The sequence below is a fragment of the Vombatus ursinus genome, unplaced genomic scaffold, assembly GCF_900497805.2.
Source record: "Vombatus ursinus unplaced genomic scaffold, bare-nosed wombat genome assembly UNPS02014789.1, whole genome shotgun sequence".
In the NCBI taxonomy this organism is placed as follows: domain Eukaryota; kingdom Metazoa; phylum Chordata; class Mammalia; order Diprotodontia; family Vombatidae; genus Vombatus; species Vombatus ursinus.
The window spans coordinates 280,048-297,462 of record NW_020954567.1 but is presented as its reverse complement, the minus strand read 5'-3'; the positions used below and the strand labels follow the sequence as shown (position 1 = coordinate 297,462).

The 17,415-nt window shown below is 36.5% G+C and overlaps 1 protein-coding gene across 3 annotated transcripts in view; it reads right to left on the bottom strand.

Annotated features, from left to right (window-relative positions):
• Positions 1 to 17,415, bottom strand: part of ATF6 (activating transcription factor 6) — a 208,241-nt gene that overhangs the window by 148,533 nt on the left and 42,293 nt on the right. For all 3 annotated transcript variants that reach the window (XM_027868414.1, XM_027868415.1, XM_027868416.1), the window contains one exon: positions 2,478 to 2,663. In XM_027868414.1, coding sequence (XP_027724215.1) covers positions 2,478 to 2,663 — 186 coding nt within the window. The remainder of the gene's footprint in view (positions 1 to 2,477; positions 2,664 to 17,415) is intronic.

Sequence of the window (17,415 nt, the reverse complement as noted above, 5' to 3'; positions counted from 1 at the left end):
CATACAGGGAAACTGCCTAACCCCAAGTTCCTCTCTAGCCAAGACTGGAAGGTATATAACCTCCCCCCCCCCCCTTTCTTGCTCTGCAGTTGGGGTCACTCTCCAAGCACCAAGGCTTGGAGGTGCTTTTCAGGCAGACAGTTATAAGGCTGTCTCAGACTCGGCCTGATGCTCTCAGGCTCTCTGTCCACTGGGTCGGTTCGAGGCCACGGACCTGGATACACCTTCCACAGCACAGAGGACAACGAATAATGCCTTATCTGGAAACATATACGCAATTCTGTCAATTCTCTCTGTGCTAGCGAATTGGGAAAAACTGTAGTTGCTTTTTGGTACCCTGAGGCTTACTTACTCCCTTCCCTCTACACCCCGAATCCTCCTACATGGAGGTTACAGGGAAAAGTTAGAACAGCTAAAAATATCTTGGCAGATTCTAGAGGTTTTGTGATTGATCATTAAGGAGTTTTGAAATACCTCCTTACAACCCTGGTCACTCCCTTCCCTGGAGTCAAGAAGGTATCTATTAACCCCTCTCATAGAAGAGAATTTCACTCTTTCTCCCTCACCTCTGAGTTTGCCCTCCCCCACTTGGGAAAGGAAGGGGGTAGGGAAGGGGCAGCAGCTTCAGCATGGGCCCCACTGGCAATGGCCTTGGGCCCTAGGGCAATCTTTGCCTGGAAGCATCACCCAGGTTCAGCACATTCTGCTCAAGGTAAAGAAGCTGACCTCTGAACTTGGGTAAGCACACTCTTTTAAAGTTGTAGTTTTAATTGTTAATGATGACATGTTTATTCGCTGTGCAATTTGGAAATGCATTTAACAAAACTGAAGTCACCTGATTGGTAATGGATTTGTTTCAAGTTTCAAATTGGTGAACTTTTTGTATCAGTTATGTCAAGCAACATTTCATAATTTGGTTACCACTAAAATAATTTGGCTATTGTTGGTTATTGTTTTAATGTGTAAACTAGCCAAAAAGCTTGTTCGGGTTATGGCTTGCTGAGAATTTGCAAGTGTATAGAAATCTCTAATGATTGACTTTTTACACCAGGACAAATTTAAGTTTGAGATGTAAATCCTGGAAAAGTTTTTCCTAAGCTGTGATTAGTGAAACTTGCTGTGTGAGGTAAAAGCTCATAGGAGTTTATTTTGAGTTGTCTGATGGATCATAATAATACATCCATAATCAATAATCCACCATCTGAGAGAAATGCCACAAGCTACTCAGAGAAGGTGATACTGGTGGGAAGTCAGCATTGGGAAAAGCTGAGAGGACAATTTTAGCCTCAGTCTAAGATGGGATCCTCCTGGTTCAGTTTCCCCATTATGTTCCTTTGAAAAGGAATATTACCCACCTGGCTATTCCTGAGTCTGGCTATGAGGTGGATCTGATACTGCATGGTTGGAAAAATGAATTATCTGAATCCAAATAGAGCTAAGGATGTTTTATCTTGTCATATCTGGGCCCTGCAATCTTTTCTGTCAGATTTGTGTCTTCCAGACTATAGGTCATTCACCTACAATTGAGAGCAAACAGTGGGTACCAGCCAATGTCCCCTCATCATTCCCTGGATGCAGCCTGTGCTCAGTTTCAGTTAACCTCCTCTTTGGGACCCCCTCGATGCAGGGACAGCTCTACGACCCTTGACAGCAGGAAGTAGTTTCAGAAACCGAGACCTTTGCTCCTTACCCCAAAAGATTTTGGGTCTCATTTGTTTGAGGGGGGAATGATGAGGATGAGATCTAGACCCCAGAAAGGAAAAACCCTGGAATTTCCCACTTGGCCAAATCTCAGGAGTTCCCCCTGAGGCCATAATCCCATCAACTGGCCTTTCATTGTGGCTACACTCAATCTCCCAACTCTGTTACCCTTAACCTAGCCTAGCCCTCCATTGTCTTACCTCCCAATGGCTCCAGGCCACTTTCCACCCTTAATCCTAACTAGGGTCCATTCTCCCTTGGCCATGTGATCCGGGTCCCTGTAGTTCTATTACCTTATAGACTACTTGGCCACTCCTAGATCCCTCCCACAGTCTTTCTGTATATAAGGTCCATCTTGTCTCCATTAAGGTGCTCAGATTCTTAAAATCTAGCCAGTAGCTCACTAATGTTCAGACTCTTTAAGAGTCTGCCCAATATGATAGATGTTCTAAAAAATCTTATCTTTGGTTAAAAAAAAAAAAAGAAAAAGAAAGTGGTTTCTTTCCAATGCTTTATCCTGACTGTGGAAAAGGCACTCAGAACCTATTTCCCCAGTTCTACTTTATCCATTATAATATGACTATGAAGTTAAATTCTTTAACAGTTTTATACCTAGTAATGGCACTTAAGAGCTCCTTAACCTAACACTTATGTCAAACATAAGCATAAGTGAGAAATCTTTCTATTTTGTATTTCTATTTCCAATGCTCACCCAACACAGTGATCCGTACACTGGAGGTACTTGGTAAACGTTTGCAGAATTGAGTAACACCTACCTCTGACACTACTTCATCCAGCTGCCGCTTCAGGGATCCATTCTCTTTTTTAAGTCTCTCATTTTCTGAAAGGGCTGCTTTTAACCTTGCCTCCAAACCTAGCATATATTCTTTCTTCTTCTTGCGAGACTGACAGGCTGACTCTCGATTTTTGATCATGCGCTGTTGTCTCCGGAGGACAGTCACCTAAGGAAAGGGAGAAAAAGATTTAATTAAATTTGAAACCTATCTTGTTTATTCCTTCATGACCCTAGAAAGTTATTCACTGTTTACTGGTGCTTTTACATGCTGCTAACCCCATCAAAAATTACTTGTATTATCAACTTGTTTGAAGGTTCATTTTAATCTTGGTGTAAGTTAGGGTCCTTTGCAAAAATGTTGAGGTGATCTTCATAGGATAGAACATCGGCCCTGGATTCAGGAGGACCTGAGTTCAAATCCAGCCTCAGACACATAACACTTACTAGCTGAGTGACCCTGGGCAAGTCACTTAACCCCACTGCCTAACCAAATTAAAAAAAAAAAATGTTGAGGTAATCTGAGTAAAGGTCCAATGACTAAACATATTTCTCCAAACACCAACCTACTTACATTCACAGAAACCTGTTACCAGATTCACTGCACAATGGTTAATTTCCAGACTACAGCAATTCTCAAAGACCATCTACTAAGTTATGGTGAGAATACCCACACTGACAAAATTATGGACTCCTCATGTATTGAAGTTATCTGAAGTCAAAGCTTGTTAGTTATTTTTCATTTAACTTTATTTTCAAATTTGTTTAAGTGTTTTTATGTGATTATGAAATAAGTCTTACATACCAAATGACCCTTTTCTCTCATTAATTTTCATTTTATGATGAAGAGACAGATAAAGTGAACTACAGACCAATGGCCCTACTGAATATCATATATAAATATTAAATACAATGTTAGCAAAGAAGCTACAGTATCATATTTAAAAGATTATATACACTGTGGTCAGGTTGGCTTTATACCAAGAATAAAGGATTGCTTAAATATTAGGAATACTATAAACTACAGATCACATTAAAAATGAAGCACATGATTATATAGTTACAGAAAAGGTTTTTGAAAAACTAAAGTAGCCACCAATGTTAAAAAAAAACAAAACACCAAAAAGCACAGCAGTAAATGGATCTTTTCTTAACATGGTAAATAATCTCTACATAAAATCAAGAGACATCGTAGAGTGCTAATACATCTGGGTAGCCTGAGTCAATTATAATTTCTAATCATCTCATCTCTAACCACTTACCTCATCACATGGTATAACCTTTAAAAAAACACACACAGCTGCAAAGTATTCTCTGTTCAAAACTAGCCCTGTAAAAGGTGGTGTTTCATTATTAAACAAGCATCTGCACATTTATTTGACGATATGAGAAGCTTGTGTAAAAAAACTTTCATAGTTTATTCCTTTTTAAAAGTTGGATTAATTTAACAATCAACATCCCAACCATATTCTCATTTTCTTTTTTAATTAAAAATCTTTACTAATAGGTCAAAACAGAAGAATAGACCAATAATCCCAATAATTGCTAGGACTGGTATTTCAAAGGCACACATGAATATGTATTAAAGATAGAGTAAAATATGACTATTAGAAGTTCATACCAATGTTATAAACTGGTGCTTAAGTCATGTCAAATCTTGGGTAACATTAGGATGTTTACCTGCATGTCTCACATCACTCTGTGTCCTGACTCTTTTATCCCTAAATCTTCTGAGATGATGGAGCTGATCATTAGAAAGAGCAATAGTCTCTCTAGCTTGTTTGGCTGTGAATGTTTGGATTAGACCTCAGCAAAGAACTTTTAATTCTATTTGAAAGTATTTCTAAATCACAGAAGGCGGATAGCCCTATAATATTTTATCTATTCAATAGATTCTTGTTGACCAAGTTGCTTAAAACATACCACATATAAACCACAATAAACATTAACATAATACACTCTTGAAAAAGGTTTCTATCATTACTGGCCAACAGCAACAGAAGGATGAGACTGAACATTACGGTCCTAAAAAAAATCATGTGTAATAATAAATATTTATTATTGTATATTTTTAAGACTTTGCTATGCCTTGTTAAACAAATGTTGTAATCTTGAGTTTCATAATTAGGTTTAAATTGCATTGGAAAAATTTAGATTTCTGCTGTCCCTCTTTTTTTTTCAATTTCATTCTTGGCAATCATAATTTAATTTCCCTCCTTCTAAGTTTATTTATAATGCAGTTTTCCACACATCAAGAATTAACCAAAAAAGCCTTAGTACTAGTAGTCTGAACTATCATATACTAGTCAAAGCAAAAACAGCTTTCCCTCACTCTACTCGATTTCCTTATCCCTTTGAGAGTATGTCTTCTGTTCTGATGTATAACTCACTAAGTAGGAAGAAATGGTAGGCAAGGTTCTCACTAAGTTGAAGATGTGCATGGCTATGTAAGTCATTAAACAGCCATTTACAATCCTGGATGTCTACTGTCTTAGTATTTCCTTTTTTTGTCCCAATTCTGCCCCCCTTTCTTTGTTCTCGCCTCATCTCCCTTCATCCACCCCCTTCCCATGTCTTCTTGTCTTTCTCTCTTACAAGCCTCAGCCTTCCTCTTTCCGTCAGTCCCTAAGTATCCAGTGGTCCCAGCCAAAAGAATGATGCTGTTTTTATTATAGAGTAGGTATTATCTTGCTTCAAGTTTAAAGAATTTGTGACCTTACAGAATTATAATACAGGATTTTGAAAATCATCTGAGCCGTAAGTAAGATAAACTGATGATATGGGTAAAAGAGACAGCTTCTGTGCCTTTAAACAGACTGTTCTTCTAACCCTTCTTATAAATGTACTCCCTTCTAACCTTCACCTTACAAAATCCCTGGCTTCCCCATGGCATGCCTTTCCTACTCCCCCTAATTGTTACCATTTCATCCTTCCCCGAATTAAATATCATCAAAAGAATGTGTGAATTTGTGTCTCTTTTGTGGAAAGTATCTTATTAAAACACTAGGGGAGTTACAAGGAAGACAATAAAGCAAATTTATACAACCAGTTAGGATTTACAAAGTACTTTCCTCAAAAGAACCCTATGAGGCAGATGATACAAAAAATGGTCCCAACTTTACAATGAGGAAACTGAGCCCTGTAGAGATTAGGTGACTTGTTCATGGTTGCACAAGTACTGTAAGAAAATCAACTCTTCAGACTCATAAAATCACTTTTTTTCTACTACAAGATACAGTTTCTTATAATATATGCTCCCAGCTCACAAAGTACAGTAGCCTAAGGAGCAGGCAAGACCTCTAGAAAACTCAGCTACTCAATTCAGCAAGTATTTATGAAGTATCTCCTCTGTGCATGGCACTGTGCTAGACATTGACGATACAAAGACAACTCAAAAACCAGTCCTTGCTCACAAGGAGCTTTTGTCCTACTTAGAGCATATCACATTTATGCATGAAAGCAAGTACCATATGATTTGAGTAAGGACAGATGACTGGTGGATGAGAAAAAGGTTCTCATAGGAAATAGTACCTGAAATGTTCCTTGAAAGCTTATCACTTTCTGTTTCTCCAGAGGAACAAAAGAAGAGATGGTACAACGAAATAAAAGGACTCCAGGTTTAGAATTTGAAGAGACCTTGGAGGTCACATAAACTCATTTTATACACAAGGAAACTTGTGAATAGAGAGACTGAATGACCTGTCCAATGTCACAGCCTACAGGGAGCAGAGCCAGGACCAATAACCCTCTTGCTGCAGTTTCTGACCTGTCTCTTTAGCATCTATCCAGAAACCTTGCATTTTACTTTGATGTTTCCCATTTATATCCTTTTATATACATGACTAACTTTCTAAATATTAATTTTTTTCTTCAGAATATTTTAGAATCATAAAATGCACACAAATTGCTCCAATAGAGATGCTGATTACAACAGAGTTCATTGCTGCTCTAGTGCTGAGTCTTCTTGCACTGCAGGGAGGTCATAAGCTCAGAAAGTAGTTCCCAAATGACAACTACAGTATTATGTTATAAGCTCAGACGTATTTATTCCTGATGAAATGTCTTGCTCTCTGAGATTCCATATCAATGGACTGAGCATAATTAATTTTGTAATGGCCTGTCCCAGAAGAGACACAAATTATTTTTAAAAATTTTACCCATCACCATTTTTCATCCAGACCTATGATTTCCAGTATTATCATATATTAAAAATAAATTGTACATAACATGAAAAATCCCACAGGGAGCAAAATTACTCATCTTTTAATTAAATAGCATTTTCTAATACAGTGGTGGTCAAAATTTCCGTTGGGTAAAAAGGTTAAAGACATCTTTCACTGCCTTGACCTATGATCTTTCTTTCTATCCCCTTCCTCTTTTAACTGTTTAGAAGAGCCACAAGTCAGCCAGAAATACCTACCCCAGCAGGTAAAAGGGGGCCATGGTCCTTGTAGCTCAGGAATAGAAAATGCTGAACCTCTATAAGCCAGGGGAGAAGTGAAAAAAGCCAGTATGAAATTAATTTGGTGAATGGTGCCTTGCACATAGTAAACTTAATAAATGTTCCCTATGCTGATGCATTTCCCTTTAACCTTTTGCTTGTTTCATCCAACAACAGAAAACATCAATTCCACCCATCCCAAACTGCCATGCAAAAAGTTCAAACATTTACCACCAAGATGCCCATATTCACCTTTATTGCTGTCTGTATGTTAGAAACCAAGTGCATTCCCACTGTGATTACTGCTATAGTGGTATGCATATTAACACAAACTAGGCTGGAGGCTGAAGCTGTCTTGTGTATAAGAGTAAGGTAGTGTTTAATGACTACAGAAACATATCAAGCACTCACCCTAAAGACTCAATGGCCAGCAGGAGCCAGAGTCCAGAATTAAAACCAAGTCCCCTAAATGGATGCACAGGACATAACTTCTTCCACCAAAACTACTGTCATCAACTTTTCTCATCTAACACACACACACAAAAGTATGGAAGCAACTTAAAACCAGAGAGCAAGCAGGACATACAAATCTGTCCTAACTAGTTAAACAAGGATGTGAAGAATTTAAACAAGGGTCAGAAAAGACAATTAAGGGGTTAAAAAACATACCTATATAGAAACTTCTAAAAAAAAAAAGGTAAAGAAATGGTTTGTTATCAGTTTTAAAACATATCAATGTCATTCACACAGTGAATGGTGAACACTTACAGGTTATGTGAGCTAAGAGCAACAACAGTATGGTAGAGTAGAAAGGGCATCCGATGTGGGGAACAATAGCAGCCTGGATTTAAGTCCAAGCTCTACCATTAAAATCCTGTGTGACCTCCAGCAAGTCCCTTAACCTCTTTGGGCCTCAGTTCCTTTATCAGTAAAACGAGAGGAGCCAGCTAGCTCTAAGTCTCTGATGCTGGAAGGAAGCTATTTTTATATAAAGCATGAGGGAGCCCTCAGGTACTATATAAAAATTTTCTAACAGCAACATTGTTAAATAAATAATGGTGAAGAGATTACAATGAAACGGGTTCAATTGTGTCTTTGATGGCTAGGTGTCTTCCCTGAGTATAAGACAGAATGATCTCATAGGGTTATCCTTCAACATGTGATTTAAATATGAGCTTTTCAACTCCAGAACCCTGAATACTTTCTTCTAACATATTCCATTTCCTCTACCAACAAAGATCCACAGCTATTACTAGAACCCCATCATTTTAAGTTTTTAAAAATTGTGGAAAAACCTGAAGTCTCTACAGCTATAACAGACATTCTCTGACACATAACGACTCTCTGTAACCCTGACAAATCATTTTACCCCTCCATGACTCAGGCAACTCTCTAAAACTACGAACTACAGCAAGTCAGTGCCAATCTGCATGGGTAAAGGGAGTTTCTGGAATTCCTTGTGGCCATGAAATCACAGATCTAGTTCCTATTTTTATCACCTCATACTCACAAACTACCTTAGACGACATGATCTTTTTCTATGGGTTTCATTCTCAAGAACAGAGATAGAGGGAGCCTGAGAATGACACCCTCAAAAAAGACTAAGTAATCAGTTCTCTTTGGAAATTCCCACCCTAGGAGTCTAATCAGCTCAAGCCAGTTTCCTCATCACTTCCCTCTGAAAAAGTTCATTCAAAATTGGCCTGAGGAGAGTATCTCTTATTTTGTGTCCCAGTCCCTACTCTCTCAGAAACACAAAAAAAGGACACATTTCCATTAGGCCAAAAACAATAAGCTGACCCACAGAGATACACACAAATTCACACCAATAGGCCAGTGAATGGAAGGAATCCAAGTTACCTAAGAGAAGTAAATTCCCTAGTTCATAAATATAAGTATCTCCAGCATAAAATCATAGTTTTGTTCTATAAGAACAGCCTACAGAATGTTAAGAAAAGTAGCCAAAATTAAGTGTCAGTGGTTTTTAAAGTTTCTAGCTAACTAATGGGAAAACATGTTTAAGTTATTCTTTGGTTACTTTCTCTCTGTTATCATATGCTTGCATTCTCTCTGGCTCTCCAAGTTGACAGATTGTACATTCACAGTAAGTGTGGCCTTCAAGGAGTAAAAGACTCAGATATGAGCTTGTTTCCTTCCATCCAGCATTTGTATCTCAAAGTCTAAGGGTATTTCCCCGGTGTCAGGCATAACAAGTTTATTATTCCCCCACGTGCCTCAGACACAGCAGTAAGTAGCATTCTTTCAGATGTCATTACAGAACCTAAGAATAGAACTTGGGAAGATTTATTCTTCTACACCAGATAACATGAGTGTATACCACTTTTCTGAATTAAAAATACAATTAAGAGTAAAATATAAGTGCCAACCCCAAGGCCACACAGAAAATCAAAGTCATCAGGGAACCTGGATTCAAGTCCCAGCTATTATGATCAATGACTAGGTAAGTCAATTAATCTCTGGACTTTAGTAACTGCATGAATAAAATGAGGAAGGTAGACTAGAAGATCTCTAAACTTTGAATGCTTTGAAATCTATAAAACATGAACTCTGCTCACTGTCCTTTTCTAAGCAAATATTTCAGCGAAGGAAAATGAAACACCAGAATGTCCATTCAAGATAAATATTTAAAGTTCCAGTGAAGACAGTATTGTAAAAGGTCACAAGAGTCTAGCTCTCCCATCCACATGTATTCCTGCAAAGATCTAAAAATAGCACCAGAAAAAAACACTGAACAAGAAATACAAAGAAATAGTATAATATGCACTTTCATCAATTCCAGGATTGCAGAAAGAGAAAAGGAGAGAACCCTATGGGTCTCCTCCACCAAGGCCAAAAGGAATACAGGTAAACAAGTGAAAAACCTGCCAGGAAAGTAGAAGAATATAAACACACACACACACACATACACACACACACACAAAACCATGAATCATTAGCCTTTCTGCAGATTATTAACAAAACCTATAAGGAAGAAACAGAAATTCCATTCAAAAATAGCTTCAGAAAGCATAAAACGTATGGGAGCCCAGTCATCAATATGAACAGAATTATAAAACGCTCTTTAAGGAAACAAAGACAGATGTAAAAAATTAAAGGGATAAATTGCTCAAGGTTTGGCCATACCACTATAATGACAAAACTACGCAAATTAATTTACTTACTCAGGGCCACACCAATCAAATTACCAAAGGGTTACTTTACTGAGCCAGAAAAATTCATCTGGTGGAACAAAAGGTCAAGAATCTCAAGAGAAATAATGAGGGGGAGGGGCACCTAGTGGGTCTAGATAGAAAACTATACTACAAAGAAGTAATCATCAAAATTGCTTGGCTCTGATCTATAAACAGAAAAGCTAATCAGTGGAACTAGTCAGATACACAAGATCAAAATACAAATAGAGTCTGATAAATTCAAAGAAACCAACTACTGGGATTTTGTCACTATTTAACAAAAATTGCTGAGAAAACTGGAAAGCAGTATGGCAAGAATTATGTTAGACCAATATCTAATATCATATACCCCCAATAATCTCCAAATGGCTATAAGACCTAGATATTAAAGATCTCATTACAAATCAGAGAAGCATTACAAAATCTCATTACAAATCAGAGAACCAACTACAGAAAGAGGAAGACTTCATGACCAACCAAGGCACAGAGAAAATCATAGGAGATAAAACAAAAAATTTTGTTTATATAAAATTTGAACACTTTTGCACAAACAAGATCAATGCAGTTAAAATTAGAAGGAAAAGTTAACTAAGAAAAAAATCTTTGCACAAATCTGATAAGGGTCAGATAATCAAGATATTTAGGAAATTAAATCAAATATATAAGAAAAAGAGCCATTCCCCAATAAATAAATGATCCAAGTATATGAACAGGCAGTTTCCAGAAAAGGAAACCGGGTATCAACAACCACATAGAAAAAAAATGATCAAAATCACTAATAATAAGAATAATGCAAATTAAAACAACTCTAAAGGTCTACCTCATACTCATGAGACTGGCAAAGATGATTAAAAAAGAAAAGAAAATGACAATTCTTAGAAAGGATAGGGAGGATAGGCATACTAATGTACTGCTGGTGGAGTTGTGAATTGGTCCAGCCATTCTGAAAAGCAATTTGGAACTAAAAACAAAAATTCATTCAACTATGCATATCCTTTAGCCCAGCAACACCACTACCAGGGAAAAACCCTAAAGAGATCAAAGAGGAAAAGGAACCGTAAGTGCAAAAATATTTATAACAACACTTTAAAGCCAAAAAAAAAACCAAAACAAAACTGAAAAACAAAGATGTGCCCCATTAATTGGGTAATGGTTTAACAACATGATATATGAATGTAATAGAATAAGACAGTGCCATAAGAAATAACAAAAGGGATGGATCCAAAGAAACTTGAGAAGACTTATATAACTAATGTATAGTAAAATGAGCAGAACTAGGAGAATAACGTATGCAATGACCACAAGGCAGAGGGGGTACAGTGGACAGAGCATTAAGCCTGGAATCAGGAAGACCTGATTTCAAATCTGGACTCAGATATTTACAAGCTACTTGACCTTGGGCAGTCTGTCTGCCTCAGCTTCTTCAACTGTAAACTGGGAATAATAATAATACCTACTTTCCCAGAGTTTTTTGTTTTTGAGGATCAAATGAGTTAATATTTGAAAAGCACTTAGTCCAGCTTGCTCGTCTGCTGCCTCCTTTCGTCCCTTCTTATAAGATGGCAAAGGCAAGCAATTCTGATCAATGAAATCACCAACCAAGACTACAAAGGACTGATAATGGAATAGACTACCTACCTTCTGACAAGTGAGGAACTGGAGGAAAAAATGAAACATACATTTTTGGCCAAGGTCAATTTGTGGCTTTGTTTTGTTTAACTATGCTTCTTTTGTTACAAGTTAAAAGCGGGGGGGAAGCCAAGGAATTCTGGAATATACAGGGCTAGTAACAGGAATGTCCCCCAAAAATAATAAAATAAATATCATGAAAGCATTTTAAAGACATGTACAGAAAAGAATGGAAAGAAGTTTGGGGAGACACAGACAAGAAGGTCAGCTTTGAAACTAATACAAGGACTTTATTATATACTTTTTAAAAAAAATATAAAGCTGTATGTATAAAATCATCCTTTTCTCTTCTTTGTATGTGAAAATGTTTATTGGTATTTGTCAAGTTCAGAATAACAAAAAATTCAAAATTATAGAGAAAGATAAATTTTGTGAAGTCAAAATATGCAATGTAAAAGAAGAAATACAAATATTTTCATATTTTTTCTTTTGCTTTCTAAAGGTTTTTTACAGGAAGGCCAGAATATGATTAGCATGTAACTCCTGATCTCTGGATCCCATATCAGGTTCTCCCCCAAACCATTCTTGTCAAATATACTCTGATGGATTATTCCAACATGTACCCTAAAGAAACATCAGAGCTAAACCAAAGGACTATAACGATAATCATGCAGGTGAGTTTGCATCTTCCTTATTAAAGCATATAGTGCTAAAATGTCTTTTCATCATTTATCCTCATATTGTTAGATAGGTTGCACAAAGACAACTCGGCATAGACTCTGACATTACAAAGACCTGTGTGGTGAAGATAAACTGTTGGCAAAAGATGCCTACACTACCATTCTTTGTTTTTCAAAAACAAAATACTCTAAGTTCTTTCTGTTGTTTTCTACTTTTTATAAACAACATTATCTAAGTTCTTTAAGTTAGAACCTATTCTGAGTTGGCTGTTAAGAGCAATCAGAAACAAAACGTATTCAGTTTCCTTTGAAGGCCCAAAGACTCACTTTTAAATGTGTGACAAACACTAAAATCATGGGCTTAGTTTTTAAGGCACATTGTGTCAGTAACATTACAGACAAACTACAGGAAGTAATAAGCATAATTTGGACTTATGATTCTGCTTCTCCTCCAAAGAACTTTAAGTGCTTTCACACATGACCTCACTAAGATTCATCATTCTACAGATGGAGAAACAGTGCTGTTAAGTCATTAGAATCATTATTATTAGAATCCAGGCCTCTTCGCTGTCAATTCCACTCCCTACCTTAAAGACTTAGTAAAATATTAGGTGAGAGTGGCAAGTCAACTCTTATCTCTCATTCAGGTGAGATCTCAAGGACTTTTTTCATTTTTGCTGGTGCATCCTGAGCACTGGGCACACAAATAAAAGTTTGTTAAAGTGAACTGAATTTCTCCTGCTTCCTTACCAAAGAAGATCCTGTCAAACTAGAATAGCCCGGGTCTTCCTTTTTTCTGTCTCTTAAAGCAGTGGTGTTACATTCAAATACAAATGGATCCCTAAGGGCTGCGTACTGACTTAGAAAACCACAAATTAAAATTATCTAGGTTGTATTTTATTTTTACATATTTTGTTAAAGATTTCTCAATTACATTTTAGCCTGGTTTGAGCCGAACTCTCGCAGCCCAATACTACTCCTCTGTCTCAAAGTCTTTTAAAGTTCACCTCAGACTTTACCTACTGCATCCAAGCCTATTCAGCTCTACTAGCTCACTACTCCAATTCCCATCTTAAGTTGTGTTCTTGTGCAGATTTTCCTGTGATCTATGTACTCCATAAACACATAGTTTACAATTCGTTTATTTACATATGATTTCTATCTTATCTCAACTCACCACAGGACTCAAAGCTCTTCAAAGAAAAATAGTTAACCCAAATAATACAACCTAGTACATAAACTTGGTATATCATCCACCCTGTGCATGCTCATAAATCTTGGTGATGACAATCATGGTGACTAGAAATAGCAATGAATGTAACAAATTTAAACACGGAGTATCTGTTTTTAATTAATGGAACTGATATACCTGGGAAAATTCAATGACCTAACAGATGTTAAAGAGATAGGCATGCTTTCCAATGAAGTGTCCTTTGTAGTTCTAGGACTGCCATTTACAAAGAAACTCCTAAGGAAAATTTCCATACCAAGTGGAGAGCCAGTGTTTGCTTTTTCCATCAGGAACAGAGCCAATAACAAACTGTGCTCCTTTTAAAATATTAGGTGAAATTTCCAAAGAAGTTAGGGCTCAAGAAGAATGGTTTTACCAGCAATCTGCAACAAGAATGGGAATATAATTTAAACCAGGGAAATTGTTTCATAATAGAAACTATGGCATTTAATGCTGTTTCAGGACATGAGATGCCAAGAACTTTGTTCATGGCAGTAGCTGGGCTCTAGGGAGTGAAAATAACCAGATGAGGGTATAAGAAAGAAACTATGTCAACATTCCAGTCATAAAAGACCAATGGGTTTTTTTTGACAAGTTCCAAATTTCCCCCCAAGCTTTTGATTTAAAAGCACTTCACAATAAACTAAGGAAAAAAAAATATAGTTCTTTTATTTTTTTTTACATAAACATTTTTAATATGCAATGGATCCCCTGGCCATTTTTAGGACTTTCTGCTACCAAATGCATATATGCCTCCTGCTGGAATCAATAAAGGTGCAGGTTCTTTGGACTGCAAGGCCAAACAAAAGCTATCTTTCTGAGTCTTCTGAAAATTGCTTGCCTCTGTATTACAGAGGAGTAGTTAGAGTTTATCTGGCTGATAAATCAGAGTGCTGCTCCACCACTTGAGAGAATGCTGAACCTCCATTAGAAAATTCACCCTCTTTGAGACAACTCCAAAAAAGCCATGATGGAAAATACTATCCATATGGAGTATGAATGCAGATGGAAGCATACTATTTGCTCTCCTTTTCTTTTGTTGTTATTTCTTTCCTGTGATCCCTCCTATTAGTTCTAATTCTTTTATACATCATGACTAATGTGAAAATATGCTTAATATGAATGTATAAGTATAGCCTATATCAGATTACACAACACCTTGGGAAGGAGGGAGGAGAAGAAGGGGGAGAAAATTTAAAATTCAAAATCTTATGGAAGTGAATGTTGAAAACTAAAAATAAATACATTATTAAAAAAAAAAAAGAAAATTCATCCTCAACACTGACTAAAAAGATTCACCATACTTACGGAATGTGGTCTAAAAAGTACTAAGCATATGTATGTCACTTCAGAAAAATACTCTATTAATCTTTAGAACCTTTATATTAAATAATACTTGAATATTTCTTGAATAATACTGCTGAATATCAATTTTGAAGAGTCATAGAAAGGAAACAATGATATAAAGGATGACTTAAGTAATAATCAGAACAATATACAGATTAGCTACTTTGCACAAAACCCTCCAATAATAGTAACAGCAACAATATTCAAAAATAAAGAGGAAAAGAGTTTAAATATATAAGTCAAAATAGGACATTTTTGCCCTTATTCTGTTCAAGTTAATTCTATTTCTTCAATACCTAAAGGACTGACACTAAAGTCACAAAAATTCTATTAATAGAAGCTCAGACCATATTCACACTTTTAGAAGGCATATAACAGATGCCCCCAAAAGAAATTTAGAAAGAAGCAGATAGAAACAGACTGTATTATCAAACTATGCCTTGCACACAAAAAGTGATGCAATGAGCATCATATTTGAACTGAAACAAAGGTGGGCCAACCATGTTGTAAAATAAAGAGATAAGATGGTTAACTTAAGAATCTACAAACTATGAAAAGATCTAGAGAAGGAATCTAGCATATGGGGATAGATTCATTCTGAAGGATTTATGAAAAGACACAAACAAGAATTATAGCAGATAAAAAGTCAGAGATGAACTGGAATCTACACTAGCAGAGAGAATACACTCAACAGCAAGGTCACAGATCCATCTAACTATACTATTCACTCAATTTTTTTTCAAAATAGATTTCCTAAATACATATGAAGACTGAAATCACTAGTTATTATTCCTTTAGAAAGCTCTATAGAAGAAAAACAACTTTATCATTTCAAAATGTACTGAAATTGCATTTCTAAGGAAGGAGGAGTATCTTAAAATTCTCTTTCTTTGTTTGCTCCGTTTTTGTTTTTTTGGCTAGGCAATGAGGTTAAGTGACTTGCCCAGGGTCACACAGCAAGTAAGTGTTATATGTCTGAGGCCGCATTTGAACTCAGGTCCTCCTGAATCCAGGGCCGGTGCTCTATCCACTGCGCCACCTAGCTGCCCTTAAAATTCTCTTTCTTGAATGTTAATCTTTCCAGGTAATAACTTAGCTTTCTACCAACAATTAACAAATGTTTTCTGTCAACACTCGGCTGGAGATAAGCATTACAAGTGCTTACATGCAACTAATTTCCAATACAATTCCCCAAGACAATCATACTTAACTCCATACTATTCCCTACAAAGCATTCTATTCAGGTCCCACCTTGGGTCACTGGGCTTCTGACTGATTGGTTAGCACTCACCATAGAGAGCCATGGCCCAGACCCATCATGCTACTCCCTAGGTATCTTCGTACTATGCTTCTTCATCGCCCATCTGTTGCTCTGGGGACAGTAATCAAATTAATACTACTATTCCTGGAAAGGATATCTCATTCAATTATACTATGACTCCAGTCATCACTCCTGTGACTTCCTTGACCAACATAACCCTCCCTGACTACCATTCACCAATATGTGCTGTCTTCCTCTATTAGAATTTAAGGTCATTCACAGGAAGCAAAATGAATAATTTTGATTAAATAAAATCAAAACATTTTTGCACAAACAAAACCAGTGCAGTTAAATTAGAAGAGAAGCAGGAAACTGGGGGTGAAATCTTTGAAGCATATGTCTATGATAAAGGACTAATTTCTAAGATATATAAGGAACTAATTCCAATTTATAAGAATAAGAACCATTCCCCGAATAATAAATGGTCAAAGGAAATGAAAAGAAAGTTTTCAGAGGAAAAAATCCAAGCTATCAATAGCCATATGAAAAAATGCTCTAAATTACTAATTAAAAAAATGCGAATAAAAACAATTATAAAGTACCACCTCATACCCATCAGATTGGCAAAGTAGACAAAAAAAGAAAATGAAAAAGACTGGAAGGGCTATGGGAAAACAGGTACATTAATAAACTGTTGGTAGAACTATAAACTGGTCCAACCACTTTGGAAAGCAATTTGGAATTGTATCCAAAAAGCTATTAAAGAGTACATACCTCTATGCCCAGCAACACCACTACTAGGTCTACACCCAAAGAGATCAAGGAGAGATGAAAAAGATCCATAAGTGCAAAAATAATTGTAACAGCTCTTTTTGGGGTGGCAAAGAATTGGAAACTAAAGGGGAACCCATAATTTGGGGAATGGATGATCAAATTATGAATGGTGAAATGTAATGAAATATACTGTGTTGTGAAAAACTATAAAGGAGACAGTTTCAGAGCAACTTGGGAAGACTTGCATGAACTGATGCAAAGTGAAGTGATCAGAACCAGGAGAAGAGTTTATAAATAGCAATATTATAAAGACAAACACCTATAAAGACTTAGGAACTCTGATTAACACAATGGCCAACCACAATCC